The sequence below is a fragment of the Miniopterus schreibersii genome, assembly GCF_964146895.1.
Source record: "Miniopterus schreibersii genome assembly, chromosome: 8".
Classification (NCBI taxonomy): domain Eukaryota; kingdom Metazoa; phylum Chordata; class Mammalia; order Chiroptera; family Miniopteridae; genus Miniopterus; species Miniopterus schreibersii.
The window spans coordinates 64,253,454-64,265,979 of record NC_138109.1 but is presented as its reverse complement, the minus strand read 5'-3'; the positions used below and the strand labels follow the sequence as shown (position 1 = coordinate 64,265,979).

The window sequence follows — 12,526 nt, the reverse complement described above, 5'->3', positions numbered from 1 at the left end:
TACTAACACTCGGCTGCAGTGGGAAAGGGGGCTTGCTCAGCTGCAAAGAAACCCTTCATTTCTTTACCTTCCCCCTGTCCCCCACCCGCTCGGTTTTTGTTTTTCCTTTAAGCTCCAAAATCTCCCTCAGAAAAAACACGGTATGATACATCACTTGGTCTGCTCACCAAGAAGTTCATTCAGCTACTGAGCCAGTCACCTGATGGGGTCTTGGATTTGAACAAGGCAGCAGAGGTGCTGAAAGTGCAAAAGAGAAGGATCTATGATATCACCAATGTGCTGGAAGGCATCCACCTCATTAAGAAGAAGTCTAAAAACAACGTGCAATGGATGTGAGTATGAGTCGCACCCCGCTCCCCATTCCCTGGCTCGGATGGGGTCCATCCCGACGTTGAGCTTTCTCTCAGTCCCAGCTTTCGCACTCCTGCCCACACTTCATTTCTTTGCTCTCCTAACTCTTTTCTCACATTCTCTGTCCCTCAACTCCTTAGCCACGAGTTCAAAGTCTGTTTTGGAAGAGACCTGTTTAGATACTGTCAGAGATTAAAGGGTTTATACTCCATTAGCTTTAAGTAAGGGGGCCCTGGGATTCACTGGGGTCCTGCACGTGCACAGTGGAATGCTGTTCCCTTGTTACCGTGAGGTCCATGTGTGCCATCTCACAGACGCTAACTCCAGTAGGGATCTGGGAATTATGGCTGTGTGTTAACATATCTGTGTATACACACAGTCTCCACATATCTTTACCCATGGTTCTAGTAGCAGATTAACTCACTTCCTGAATAAATTAAGGCAAGAGTCAAATGCCTCAGTTCCTTCTAGAAAGCGGAGATGACGACGTGTCACCTAGACACCCACGTGTGAGATTAAATTTGTGAATTATGAACAGAGCACCTGAACAGCCAGTATTTTAGAAGAAACTATTAAAGTGTATTGGAAGGAGTAACTCTGTTATGGGGTTTGAAAAAATACCATGTCAAACATGATAAGACGAACAGGTAACTGTTTGGAATTTGCGGCCGATTCGGTGGTAGTGCATTTTGGCCTGTGGTTTAGAGAAACCCGCTGTGTTCGTGCGTATAGCACATCCAGTCTGTTCCCTGAACTCCTTTTCCTTTTCAGTTGTTGGTATAGGACCCTCAGAAATTACCTAGGCTTTTTGTGCTTGTCGGATGATGTTTGGCTGAATTTTAAATCATTCCATCTTTTCTTTCAAATTTTTCTCTTTCTGTGTTTTCCTATCTGCTCCCCCACCCCCACCCCACCCCCAGAGGCATGTGGCAGGAAGGAGCTGCCTCTCTTTGCCCTTTGAAAATGAGCCTTCTGCAGAAACAGGCCTCCTCTGTAGGAAAGAAACCTGAAAATAGTGGTTTTTCACTTAATTTCTATGGTGTGAAAAGTGAAGGACTGTATGTATAAATATATATATATGTATGTATAAATGTTCTAACTTTAACACTTGGCAAACAAGCAGTGTGACCTCCTATATCCCGAGGGGACATTTACCCAAAGGATCATGTCTCCCTTCGCCCTTGAGTGTTCATTTCCCCCTTCCCTTCAGCCTCTTGAGTAGCCATGAAGAGTCTGTGTTTGGATTTCTAGGGGCTGCAGTCTGTCTGAGGATGGGGGCATGCTGGCCCAGTGTCAAGGCCTGTCAAAGGAAGTGACCGAGCTCAGTCAGGAAGAAAAGAAATTAGATGAACTGATCCAAAGCTGCACCCTGGACCTCAAACTGTTAACCGAGGATTCAGAGAATCAAAGATATCCTTTGTGCCACCTGGTCATTGGGGGTTAGTGCCTTCTAGACTGTTTCCAGAATGGGCAATCTGACTTTTATGCACAAGGTAGAATTTTACTCTGGTTTCGTGCGCACGCATGTGGGGTGTGTGTGCCTGTGTGTATGTGTGTTGTGTGTGTGCATGTGTGCTCATATGTTTGAACCCACTTATCTTTGTATTCGAAGTCAGTACTTATGGAAAGATAATCACCTTTTATGTCTCTTTTATAGCAAGGAGGGAACCATTTTTAAAATTGTTTTATTCATGTGTGGTTGGCACGTATTGATACTCATAGCGTAAGGTAACACTATTATAAGATACAGATGGTGTCAGTATTAATATTAATGGCAACACTCCACAGGTTTGTCTTTGGCTTCCCAGATTTTGGGTGGGTGTTAGCTGTCATTGTTGGGGTTCTCACATTCTACTTTCTTTCCATCAGCTACTGGAGCAATTGGAAGTTGTCGAAGCTGTCTGATTGAGCTGTAGTTGAAGAAATAGAGAATATAAAAGAATTATCTGATAAATTTTAAAGAGCATTATGCTGATTCACAACACCAAAAATTGATTTTAGATGCACCGCAGTGCCTGAGAAATCTCAATTTATCTGTTCATCTGCAAACAGTAGTTCATGGAAATAAAAATGTAAAAAGCCAGTTTTTGTTCTCAGTAGGCTAACAATCTGTTGGCCATCTCAGGACAACTTACTCTTCATCTCACTTCAGACAAAAGATTGAGGAGATTATTTCGTTGTTTTGCCAAGAAGATTTTGCAGTATTCTCAGTTATTAGTAGGAGACAAAAAGCAATATTTTTAAATTACCCCATCTCTAATTTTAGTTCCAAACTTTAACTGTTCCACATTTACCTTTGTGAGGCAGACAATAAAATGTGTCCTGCCCACTTTCTTCTAGTGTCTCCTCTCCAATAGGCTTTCCCTTGGAGGGTGTGGGGACATTTATTTTCCAATTCAGGCTGTTTTTTGAAACTGCGATTGTTCATTTCCTGTTGACCAAAAGATTAACCTTGTCAGCTGATGATTAGTGAGATGGAGAAAGAGGTGTGCTGATATGAACCCCCAGTGGTGGCCAGAGTGGGTTTACAGGGGAAGAAACCAGAATAGCTCTCGTTGGGCTACTTCGTTCATTGCTTAGTTGGGAGCCCCAGTGAGGAGGAGATGTGGTGGTTCCACATGATTGGCAGCTTGTAGTTTATGGCATTGTCACCTACATTAGCTTTCTCTGGGGCCTTTGTTGCAGAAAATGAAAGCTTCCTAGCAGGGGACTGCTAACCCAAGAAGCAAATGCAGGAGGCAGCCACAGTGGAAGCACTTTTAAGTCTATAAGATTAGAGAATATGCTTGCACGGTTTATTTCCATGTGCCATTCAGTTCCGAATTTGGTACAGCTTGTTCACAAATGTGTTGAAATTTTCTTTCCTGCAGCATGTTGAGTAATTGCAGATGAGCCTTTATGTTAATGAGTTCTTGTCACGTAGTTTTTTCACTTTGGGCTGTGGTGTAAGTACCTGGTTATCAGTTTCCCCAGTGTTCTCAGTAAAAATTCCGAACTGTCAAGACTTGTTTTAACCCTCACACAAGGATACGCTTCTAGTGATTTCAGAGAGGGCGGGCGTGACGGAGGGAGGGGGAGAGGGAGAGGGAGAGAGAGAGAGACAGACAGAGAGAGAGAAGCATCGATCAGTTGCCTGCCTCCCGCAGCCCTTTGGTATACCCGATGATGCTTCAACCAACTGAGCCACCCGGCCAGGGCATGTCAAGACTTTTTATAAAGGTACCGGTTGGCTTTCATGGTGAGATAAATATGATGACCTAAAACCTGGAATCCTGCTTGAACTGTACAGTCAAGCTCAACGCTGAACTGGCTGTTGTCTCAGTTATTGAGACTTTAGCTTTGATAAATGCCCATAAATGTATGAGCAGATTTGTGGTGAATGTGCTTTTTTTTCTGGTGAGTGTGTTCATAGCTTCCTTCAATGTCTCATAAAAACTACTATTCTAAGGGACATTATTTCCTCTAGGTTCTCCAAGTCCTGTGTCTGTGATAAACATGTTAGATCACAGACTCTATTAAGTACATTATTATATTACCTATAGAAATGCCTTCATTGAGTTGTGATTTGCTGTTTTATCGTAGGCATTTTTTTGGTGGGTTAACATAAAAAGAATGCTGGCTAAAGACATTGTACATTATGTTACTCCATGTTCCTTATTTAAGCAAACCATGCAACCTGTTCTTTTAGTGCCAAGTAAAAGCTTGTCTCTCTAGGCAAGCTTAAATGGATACTTTTATCGTATAATAAGTACCATCTTCTTTCATTATATCCTCGTAGGTTTGACTGCCAGGGCCCCTAAAGGAACCAACCATTCAGTGCTCAAAAGTAACTACCAAGAAGTACTGAAATATTATTTTACTCTCTTTTCCTAAATCAGTGTTTCTCAAATTCATTCAGGTTACAGACCATCTGGAAGCTGCTTTCTTCCTTGTGAACACTGAAATATTGATAGAGTTAATAATGTCATAAAAAGGATAATTTTTCTAACAGAGAAAGACTGACACTCTTAATATTTAATCACAACCAGCCCCGGTACACTTTAAAAAACATGTTGCCTGCCTCAGCAGTATTCTGACTTCTTCCACTAATATATCTGTTTGCTACTCATTCATTCATTCATTCATTTGGGTGGCTGCTGACACTTGCTAATAGTCAAGTACAAGATAGCAATTGTTGGAATTTGAGAAAAGATATGTTTAATAGAGCTTATTTATTATTTATTTATTTTTCTGTAAATTGGGATCTGCCATCATTCAGTTTGAGTGACAGCAGACTTCATTAGAGGGCATGGAATACTTGTGCTCCAGAGGCACTTGGTTTGAAAATCCTGTACCAAATTGGGTTTTGGTTTTCTTTTGATAATTTTTTATTTCAACTATTCTGTTTCTGTGTTTATTTAAAAAATTTAAATAGCCATGGACTTTTTTTAAAACAGGCAGAAAAAGCTATACATTTCTGTTGTTGTCCCAGAAAATAAGATTCGTGGGAGATCCCATATATTTCAAGATATAGAAGGCAAGACAGATATATTCTTATAAATCATAAAATACTTCAAAAGTTTTCCATGCGTCTATTTTGTTATCCTCATAATGGTTATTACATCTGAGGCAATTACTTAGAAGATTTCCTTAACAGTCATTACGTTAGCTTATGTTACATATCAAGATATTCGAAAAATTAGTGGCCTTAAAGACCAAACTGTTATAGTTGTGAAAGCCCCTCCAGAAACAAGACTTGAAGTGCCTGACCCAGTAGAGGTAAGGAGACACCGTCTTTGTTCGTCTGCAGAGGTCTTTTGGGGACGCCTGAAGTTAAACAACCGTTAACTTCTGGTTAAAGCCTGTATCCCCCTAAAAACTGGGAAGCTCTTTCCCCCTCTATTTGACTTAACTCTAACTTTCAGAACATTTCAACAGTTCAGGGTATACTGAGTGTCCAGAAAGTCTAATTGTAACATAGCAGGGCACTCAGGTCAAGGTGGTGTAGAGTGGCCTGTCCCTCTTGTACTTTCTTTTTTATTTTTCATAATTTGTTGGTTCTGATCATTTTGAACTTTTGGGGAATTTTATGTTGATTACTCTAGATATGGTTCCCACTACGAAGAGAGGTATGTTTTAAAGCATCTCCCTAACTTATCTTAGCGTACTTAAGAATTTATCATTTACATCATGTTTACTTTTAAAAGATAAAATGGGACTTTGGGTTATTTGATAGAGGAGGATATTGTAAGAAAGTAAGGGACATATTTTTGTGATTGGTTTCAGGTATCATTTGATAATAATAGTCCCAGACTATAATTCTAAGGTAAAGAAATGTAGTAAAAAGAATATGCATAGGAAATAAAAAGAGAATGAAATGTGCAAGCTCCCATCTAGGGTAGCGTTCTCACCTTAAGTGATAATAATAGCTCTATGACCTAGATGAAGAGGAATTTTAAATATTAGTGTGCTACATTGTCTTACTAAACTCAGTTCCAGTGGTTTTTAAACTTCAACATAAAAAAAATGCCTATAGTTGTTTGTTTGTTTTTTTAAAAAAAGAAAGAATACATTTAGAGAGCATAATTCACCTCTTCTAAGGCAGGGGTCGGAAAAATTTTTCTTAAAAAAAAATTTTGAGACAGTAAATATTTTTGGCTTTGTGAGCCATATGGTCCTGTTGGAACTGCTCACGGCACAACTCTGCCGTTGTAGCAGTGAAAAAAAACTAGTCAGAGGCAATGCATAAATAATGGGAATAAGCGTGACTGTGCCAATAAAACTTTATTCATAAAAATCAGTTGGTAGACTGGATTTGGCCCTTGGGCTATAGTTTGCTGACCCATCCTCTAGAGGATGACAGTCATTGAAAAAGGTGGACTATCTGTGGAAAAGGAAAATGAACTATGAAAATTACCCTTACTTTACAGTTTTAGGTGAAAATTACTATAGCTTTCCTTTCTAAAGGAACTTTCATTCTGAACTTTTCTCACTTTTTTCTGTTCATAGAGCCTGCAAATACACTTGGCAAGTACTCAAGGGCCCATTGAGGTTTACTTGTGTCCAGAAGAGACTGAAACACACAGTCCAATGAAAACAAACAACCAAGACCACAATGGGAATATCCCTAAACCCACTTCCAAAGGTAAGAATGCTGTTTTTGTCATTTGGAAACTATGTTAAAAATGAAGGTGACTAGAAGGATCCTGTATCAGGAGCACAAGTCTAGGCAAGACACAAAATCTTCTATTATTATTGTTTTGAAGGTAACATTTTTTTAAAAGGCATTCTGACTAGTTTATAGGATAAAATAATGATCTTGGGCTAATGACTCCTCCACCCACTAATGGAGTCCCTCCGGCTTTTGCTATTGGCAGAAACCATTTCCTTACAGTGTTTGGAAAACCAGCTGAAGTGGGGAGTGAAGCTGGGCGAATCTTCAGCTACCCTTGGCCACACATCTCTGCCTGATGCTACAGAGTTCCTTAGAGAGAGAATTTAAAATGTTTGGGGAGAAAAGCCTTCTGTCAAAGAAGTTTTATCTTAATTTCCCCTCCTTCCCCACAATGTGATGGGGCGAGGATATGGGAGAAACCCCTAGCCAAATAAATCTAACTTTTCCCTGCACTGTCCCTAGAGCAAAGGCAGCTCTTTGTGGGTGTTTTTGTTTTGTTTTGTGGGGGGGTTTTTTTGTGTGTGTGTATGTGTTTTTCTCCTTCAGTTTCAGTTGAGGAATATGTATTTAGTTTTTTCCCCATCTCCCAATATAGCAGCAAGAATAGCAGTGATTTAAGTGAACAGATCTGACTTAATACTGAACAAAGAAATGCAGTTGATGTCTGAAACCAGAGATAGTACTGAACCCTGTACAGCTGACCCTTGAACATCAACAGGGTTAGGGGTCCCTCTGCCCTCAGTCAAAAATCCACATATAAACTTACAGGTCCCCCAAATCTTAAGTTGTCCCTCGGTATCCGCGGGGGATCAGTTGCAGGACCTCCGTAGACTCCCAGGTGCGGATCAAAGACAGTGCAAGTATTTACTGAGAAAAAATCTGAGTATAAGTGGGCACATGTCGTTCAAGGGTCACCTGTATATATTGTTTTTTCCTATACACACATACCTATGATAAAGTTTAATTTATGAATTAGGCACAGTAAGAGTTTAACCACAATAACTAATAATAAAATAGAACAATTATAACAATGGACTAATAAAAGTTACATGAATGTAGTGTCTCTGTCAGAATGTCTTGTGCTCTACTCACCCGTCTTGTGATGCTGTGAAATGATGAGGTGGAGTGAGGAGAATGGTGTGGGCCCTGTGAGGTGGCGTTAGGCTCTATAAGGGGCACTTGAACACAGCACTGTGGCACCACAACAGTCCGCTGATAACAGAGGTGGTTCCTAGGTGACTTAACGGGCAGGGAGTGTCTGCCATGTGGAGATGCTGGACAAAGGGATGATTCACATCCTGGGCAGGATGGAGCAGGACCGCTCGAGATTTCATCACCCTGCTCAGAACAGTGGCAATCTAAAACTTAGGAATGTTTACCTCTGGAATTTTCAATTTTAATATTTAATACTTGACTATGGGTAATTCTGAAACCGTGGAAGCAAAGCCACAGATAAGGTGTACAACACATCAAATAGTAAATCAAAAGACACTTTTCCTCCATAAATATTAAAAGTGAATATGTCTTATTATTTGTATTTTTAGAGGTATCTTTAATAAGCTGGTTGTTTGCCCTGGCCAGGTGGACTCGGTTGGTTAGAACTTGTTCCCAATACGCCAAGATTGTGGATTTGATCTGGCCAGGGCACATATAAGAATCAACTAATGAATGTGTAAACAAGTGGAACAAATCAATGGTTTTTTTCTTTCTTTCTCTCTCTTTTTCTCTCTCAAATAAATAAATAAATAAAGCTAGTGACTAAGTTAAAATCAGTGAGTTTCTACTAGGGAGCCAACTTTATAATATGTACCGCATGTTTTGTTTTTCTGAAATAATGACTAATTGATACTAGAGAAGTTTTTTAACTTGTTAGCCTCTAATCTTTGGAGCTGAGCAGGTATTTTAAGAGAGAAGGGAGGAGACTAGAACAAAGAAAGGCTGCAAGAGGTGATCTGTATCATAACGTTGTCTAATTGTCATTAGCAGAGGGTGAATGCTTTTATAACAGCAACCTGTGTATTCTGAGGAAAAAAGAATCATTTTGGTTTTCTCCTGATTTATTTTTGTGTTTCCACCAATTTTTTCCTTTCAGACTTGGCTTCAACCAACTCAGGACATAGTGATTGCTCGATTTCTATGGCAAACCTTTCTCCTTTGGCCTCCCCAGCCAACCTTTTACAGCAGACTGAGGACCAAATTCCTTCCAACCTCGAAGGACCATTTGTGAACTTACTGCCTCCCCTGCTCCAAGAAGACTATCTCCTAAGCCTCGGGGAGGAAGAAGGTATCAGCGATCTCTTCGATGCTTATGATTTGGAAAAGCTCCCGCTGGTGGAAGACTTCATGTGTAGTTGATTATGCTTTGTGAACTCCCCTTATAAACCAATATTTTTTTATTAATGGAACCAGAACATCAGTCATGCAGTGTTGTCCCTTCCTACCTTCTTCCTCCAAGATAGTATCATGAAGTAAACTACAAACTTCAGAACAAAGCTGACATTTTAATGGAATTTTTTAAATTGTCTAAACGCACAGTTGCAGGCTCCCTTGGGAAAATCCTGCTTTGCCCCAGGCTCCAAAATCTCCTGGATGAGTCAGCAAGTGAGAAAATGTGCAATCAGGTGTCTCTCACCCATACTTTTCCTCCCTCCCTCCCGGATTGGCTTGCTGTGCCTGACGGATGGGCTGTAGAATGGGGTCTGGCCACCTGGGCCACTGGAATACAGCAATCTTCCTTAATAGCATTTCAAGCCGTGCCTTCTCTGCAGAAAGCATGTCGTTGGGGTCTGCTAATATGGAATGGAACTACAGGAACTGTAAACTTGAAGTCATGCAAAAGTATGAAATGGATGTCTTCAGCTCTTCTTAGGAATATTTAAATTACTGTCATAATTCAGTGTAAGCTATGGACCGTGTGTCCCACTAGGAGGTCAAGAGAACCTCCACAGCCTTTCTGATGAAGAACCTGTTTTCGAGTACTTGTTGCAGATACAGAAGAATAGCCGAGTTCTGCCACTCTAAGCTGTTGTGGATTTTCCTGTCTCCATAAACCACTCCCACTCCCCTGCCCCCAGCGTGTTTGTGAGTTTAAAGTTGATTTGTAGCAAATGCCTACTTCGGAGTTCTTTGTGGATTGTTTTAGACTTTATTTTATCTTTTAGCTGCCATTTAAGCATTCCTGTGGCACCCATCACCATTTCAGTTTGTTTACTTTGAAGCGGTTTTTGCTAATTCAGATTATTTAAGCAGAGGTAGGGAACCTCTCTGATCGGAGCATCTAGCGTGTGAGCGGGCCTGAGGTTTAACAGCCTTTGCGGCTGGCTTCCTTTCCCGGAGGGGGGCTGGGAGCCAGGCAGGCCTGGAGCTCGCTGGCCCTGGCGGCCCATCCGAAAGGGGAACCGGGTCGGGAGACGTGGCAGGCCCAAGGGACAGCAGGCGGGGGCCCTGGGCCCTGGCCTCCCGGCGCCCCCGGCCCGGGCTCTCTTACACCGCACTCAGGGAGACCGCCCCTCAGGATGGGGTCGGATGGGAGGAAGACGCCCCGTGCGGGGTGGCATCCCGTAGCGGCTTTTGCTCGCGCTGGTGAGGGCAGGGAGCGCCCACTTTGCGGGGCGCCGTGGTACCCCGGCCAGAGCCCGCCCCCCCTCTGTGAAGGAGCAAGGTGGCCCAAGGGGAGCGCGGGCGTGGAAGACGAAGCGAGGGAGCGCCAGGGTGCCCCCCGCCTCGCCCTGCAGGAGTGCTGTCCCCCGCGGGGGCCTTTGCGTTGGCGGGGGGAGGTGGCCCTTCCCCACCGGGAATGCGCCCTGGTACCTCGTCCATTCCTTGGGTGCTGAAGCCCGCGGGGTGAGGGAGCCTTAGGGACGACGAGCCCCAGCGCGAACAGAGCCCGGAGCGCTCTGTGCCCCGCCCGGCGGCAGGCGCGCGATTCGCGTGCGGAACCGAGTTCAAACTACCCCTTAGGAAACACGCGAAACGGAAAACCACGAGCCCCCGGCCCGTTCACTCCAGGTAGATTTCCACAATATGCAAAGTGGTGGTGGGGTCAGAACCGTGACACCAGCACTTTAAACGATTCGTGTGGGTATGCGTGGGTGTGTGTGTGGGAAGAAAACAAAGGTGCAGATGACCGTCCTTTCCCCTCTGCCTCCAGCCCGGCCTCCTCCCGCACACACTGGACTTGGTACAAATGTGGTCCGAGATGACGACGCTGCGGGGCGGGGGGAGGGGAGCTTTGTGTCAAGTGCCTACTGGAAATGCACTGTGGGGTTTTTTTCCTGTATGGGAAACCGTTTATGCCAAGCTTTTCCCCATTTCCCATATTTATCTCATCCGGTTAGCTGCCTCTGCTTCCAGCCTTGTGTAATTCTCTGCCAGCTGCACAAAGCTGATTTTTTTTTTTTCCAAAGTCTAAAGACTGAGCTCACCTGGCTAGGTGGTTGTGTGTTTTGTTGAGTTTCTCGTTAAACCTTTCGTAATGTAATGCCGTATTTATTGTTTTAAAATGAAAGGAATACTAATAAGTCTTAAAAGTTCCTTCGTGCATAAGATTTCTTCAGTTAATGGGCGTTAACTGGTGGATATTCATGCAGTGTCCATACTGTGTTCTGTCTGCATTAGTCATTTTCTTTTTGACAAAGTGGATTAGTTCCCCAGTATTTGTGTTCCTTTAAGTCAAAGTATGCCGGTTTCCTGGTACCATTGAGTTGCTGCTATTAAAAGCTCACACATGAAATGGCTAAAAGTTACAAGTGTGCGAATTATGACTGCGTGAGCCTTAGAAAATAAACTGTATAAAGGGCAACACATGAGCTGTCAAACAGTGTTAAGGTGTGTGTTTATATGTACAGATGTGTGCATAGCAATTGTTCTATTTAAGTTGACATGTAGTCTACTCACCTTTTCATTAGCAATTTTGTACAAAGATAGCAATTAATTTGTAAACACTGCCAGAATATTTTCTAGCTGGTTTGTAATTTTTTAAGAGTGTTATATTTTGTTTTTGTTGTTTTGTTGTGGTTCTTGTTTCCATTTTTGTTTCAAGTGTAGATCTGTAAATAAAATTGCAGTATTTAAAGCTTTCAGGAAAAAGAAGTCAGAACTCAGCGTGTGCATGACAACTCGTGTGTGTGAGAGGAGGGATTTGAAGGGGAGGATGCCTTGTAGAGTGAGTCAGGTGGCAAGTGTCAGATTGTGGGAATTTCTTTTCCTATGGGGTACGTGATTTTATCAAAGGGAAATATTTCTCCCAAAATTGGGAGAAGGCAAACTACTAATCAGTTTAGCTTTGTGTGTTGTATGCTAGTTTAAAAAAGAAAATGTGTAATATAATGTAAAAAAAAAAGCTTTTATGATGGATTTTGTAAATAGATTTGTTACAGGGTAACCTGTTCTCTAGCTGTGATCTTACCACTTCAAATGGGTGTAATTTGAATAAATTTTGTATGGTAATGGATCAATAAAATGATTTTTTTTTTTTAAGAGTTGCGACTTGTGGCTGGATTTTCTTACTTTGGTCTTACTCTCCTATATTAATTTCATTTTTAAAGACATGCTTTGCAAGTAGAGGCGAAAGCTTAAGACACTGTGCGTTCCCCGTGATTTGGGGCTTCAGGAACACTGAGCAGGTATTTGTGGAGCACCTGTGGTGTGCTCCCCACTTGGGAAGCACAGGAACTTGCCGTGTCTGACCACCTCAGAGACCACTCCCAGGTACTGAAGAAGGATTTTTATACTGAGAAAGTGGCAAGTCGAGTTCTGTTCCTCATAAGGAGTATGAAGCCAATAAATGTTCTTTTTTCAATATTGGTAATTACCTCTGTTGTTCAAAATTCTGTATTTCTTGTAATGCCAAATTGGGGCTTAACTGCTGTGTCACACTCTTAACTCTGAGCTCATCTAAAAACTTCAAAATGTGTACCAAAAAAAATTCCCACGCCCCCAGTCTATTTACCCCAGAGGTAACCACTACTCTTTTCATTTTTCTTCACGTCTCGTTTCCTAGGCATATATAAACGCATGTGC

At 42.1% G+C, this 12,526-nt stretch overlaps 1 protein-coding gene across 3 annotated transcripts in view; it reads left to right on the top strand.

The window, feature by feature from the left end:
* Positions 1 to 11,980, top strand: part of E2F3 (E2F transcription factor 3) — a 72,125-nt gene extending 60,145 nt beyond the window's left edge. For 2 of the 3 annotated variants that reach the window (XM_081143992.1, XM_081143994.1), the window contains exons 3-7: positions 113 to 332; positions 1,603 to 1,761; positions 4,995 to 5,109; positions 6,340 to 6,475; positions 8,598 to 11,980. In XM_081143992.1, coding sequence (XP_081000118.1) covers positions 113 to 332; positions 1,603 to 1,761; positions 4,995 to 5,109; positions 6,340 to 6,475; positions 8,598 to 8,860 — 893 coding nt within the window. In that variant the 3' untranslated portion in view covers positions 8,861 to 11,980. The remainder of the gene's footprint in view (positions 1 to 112; positions 333 to 1,602; positions 1,762 to 4,994; positions 5,110 to 6,339; positions 6,476 to 8,597) is intronic. The other variant, XM_081143993.1, reaches the window with a different exon arrangement.
* The last annotated feature ends 546 nt before the right edge of the window (positions 11,981 to 12,526 follow it).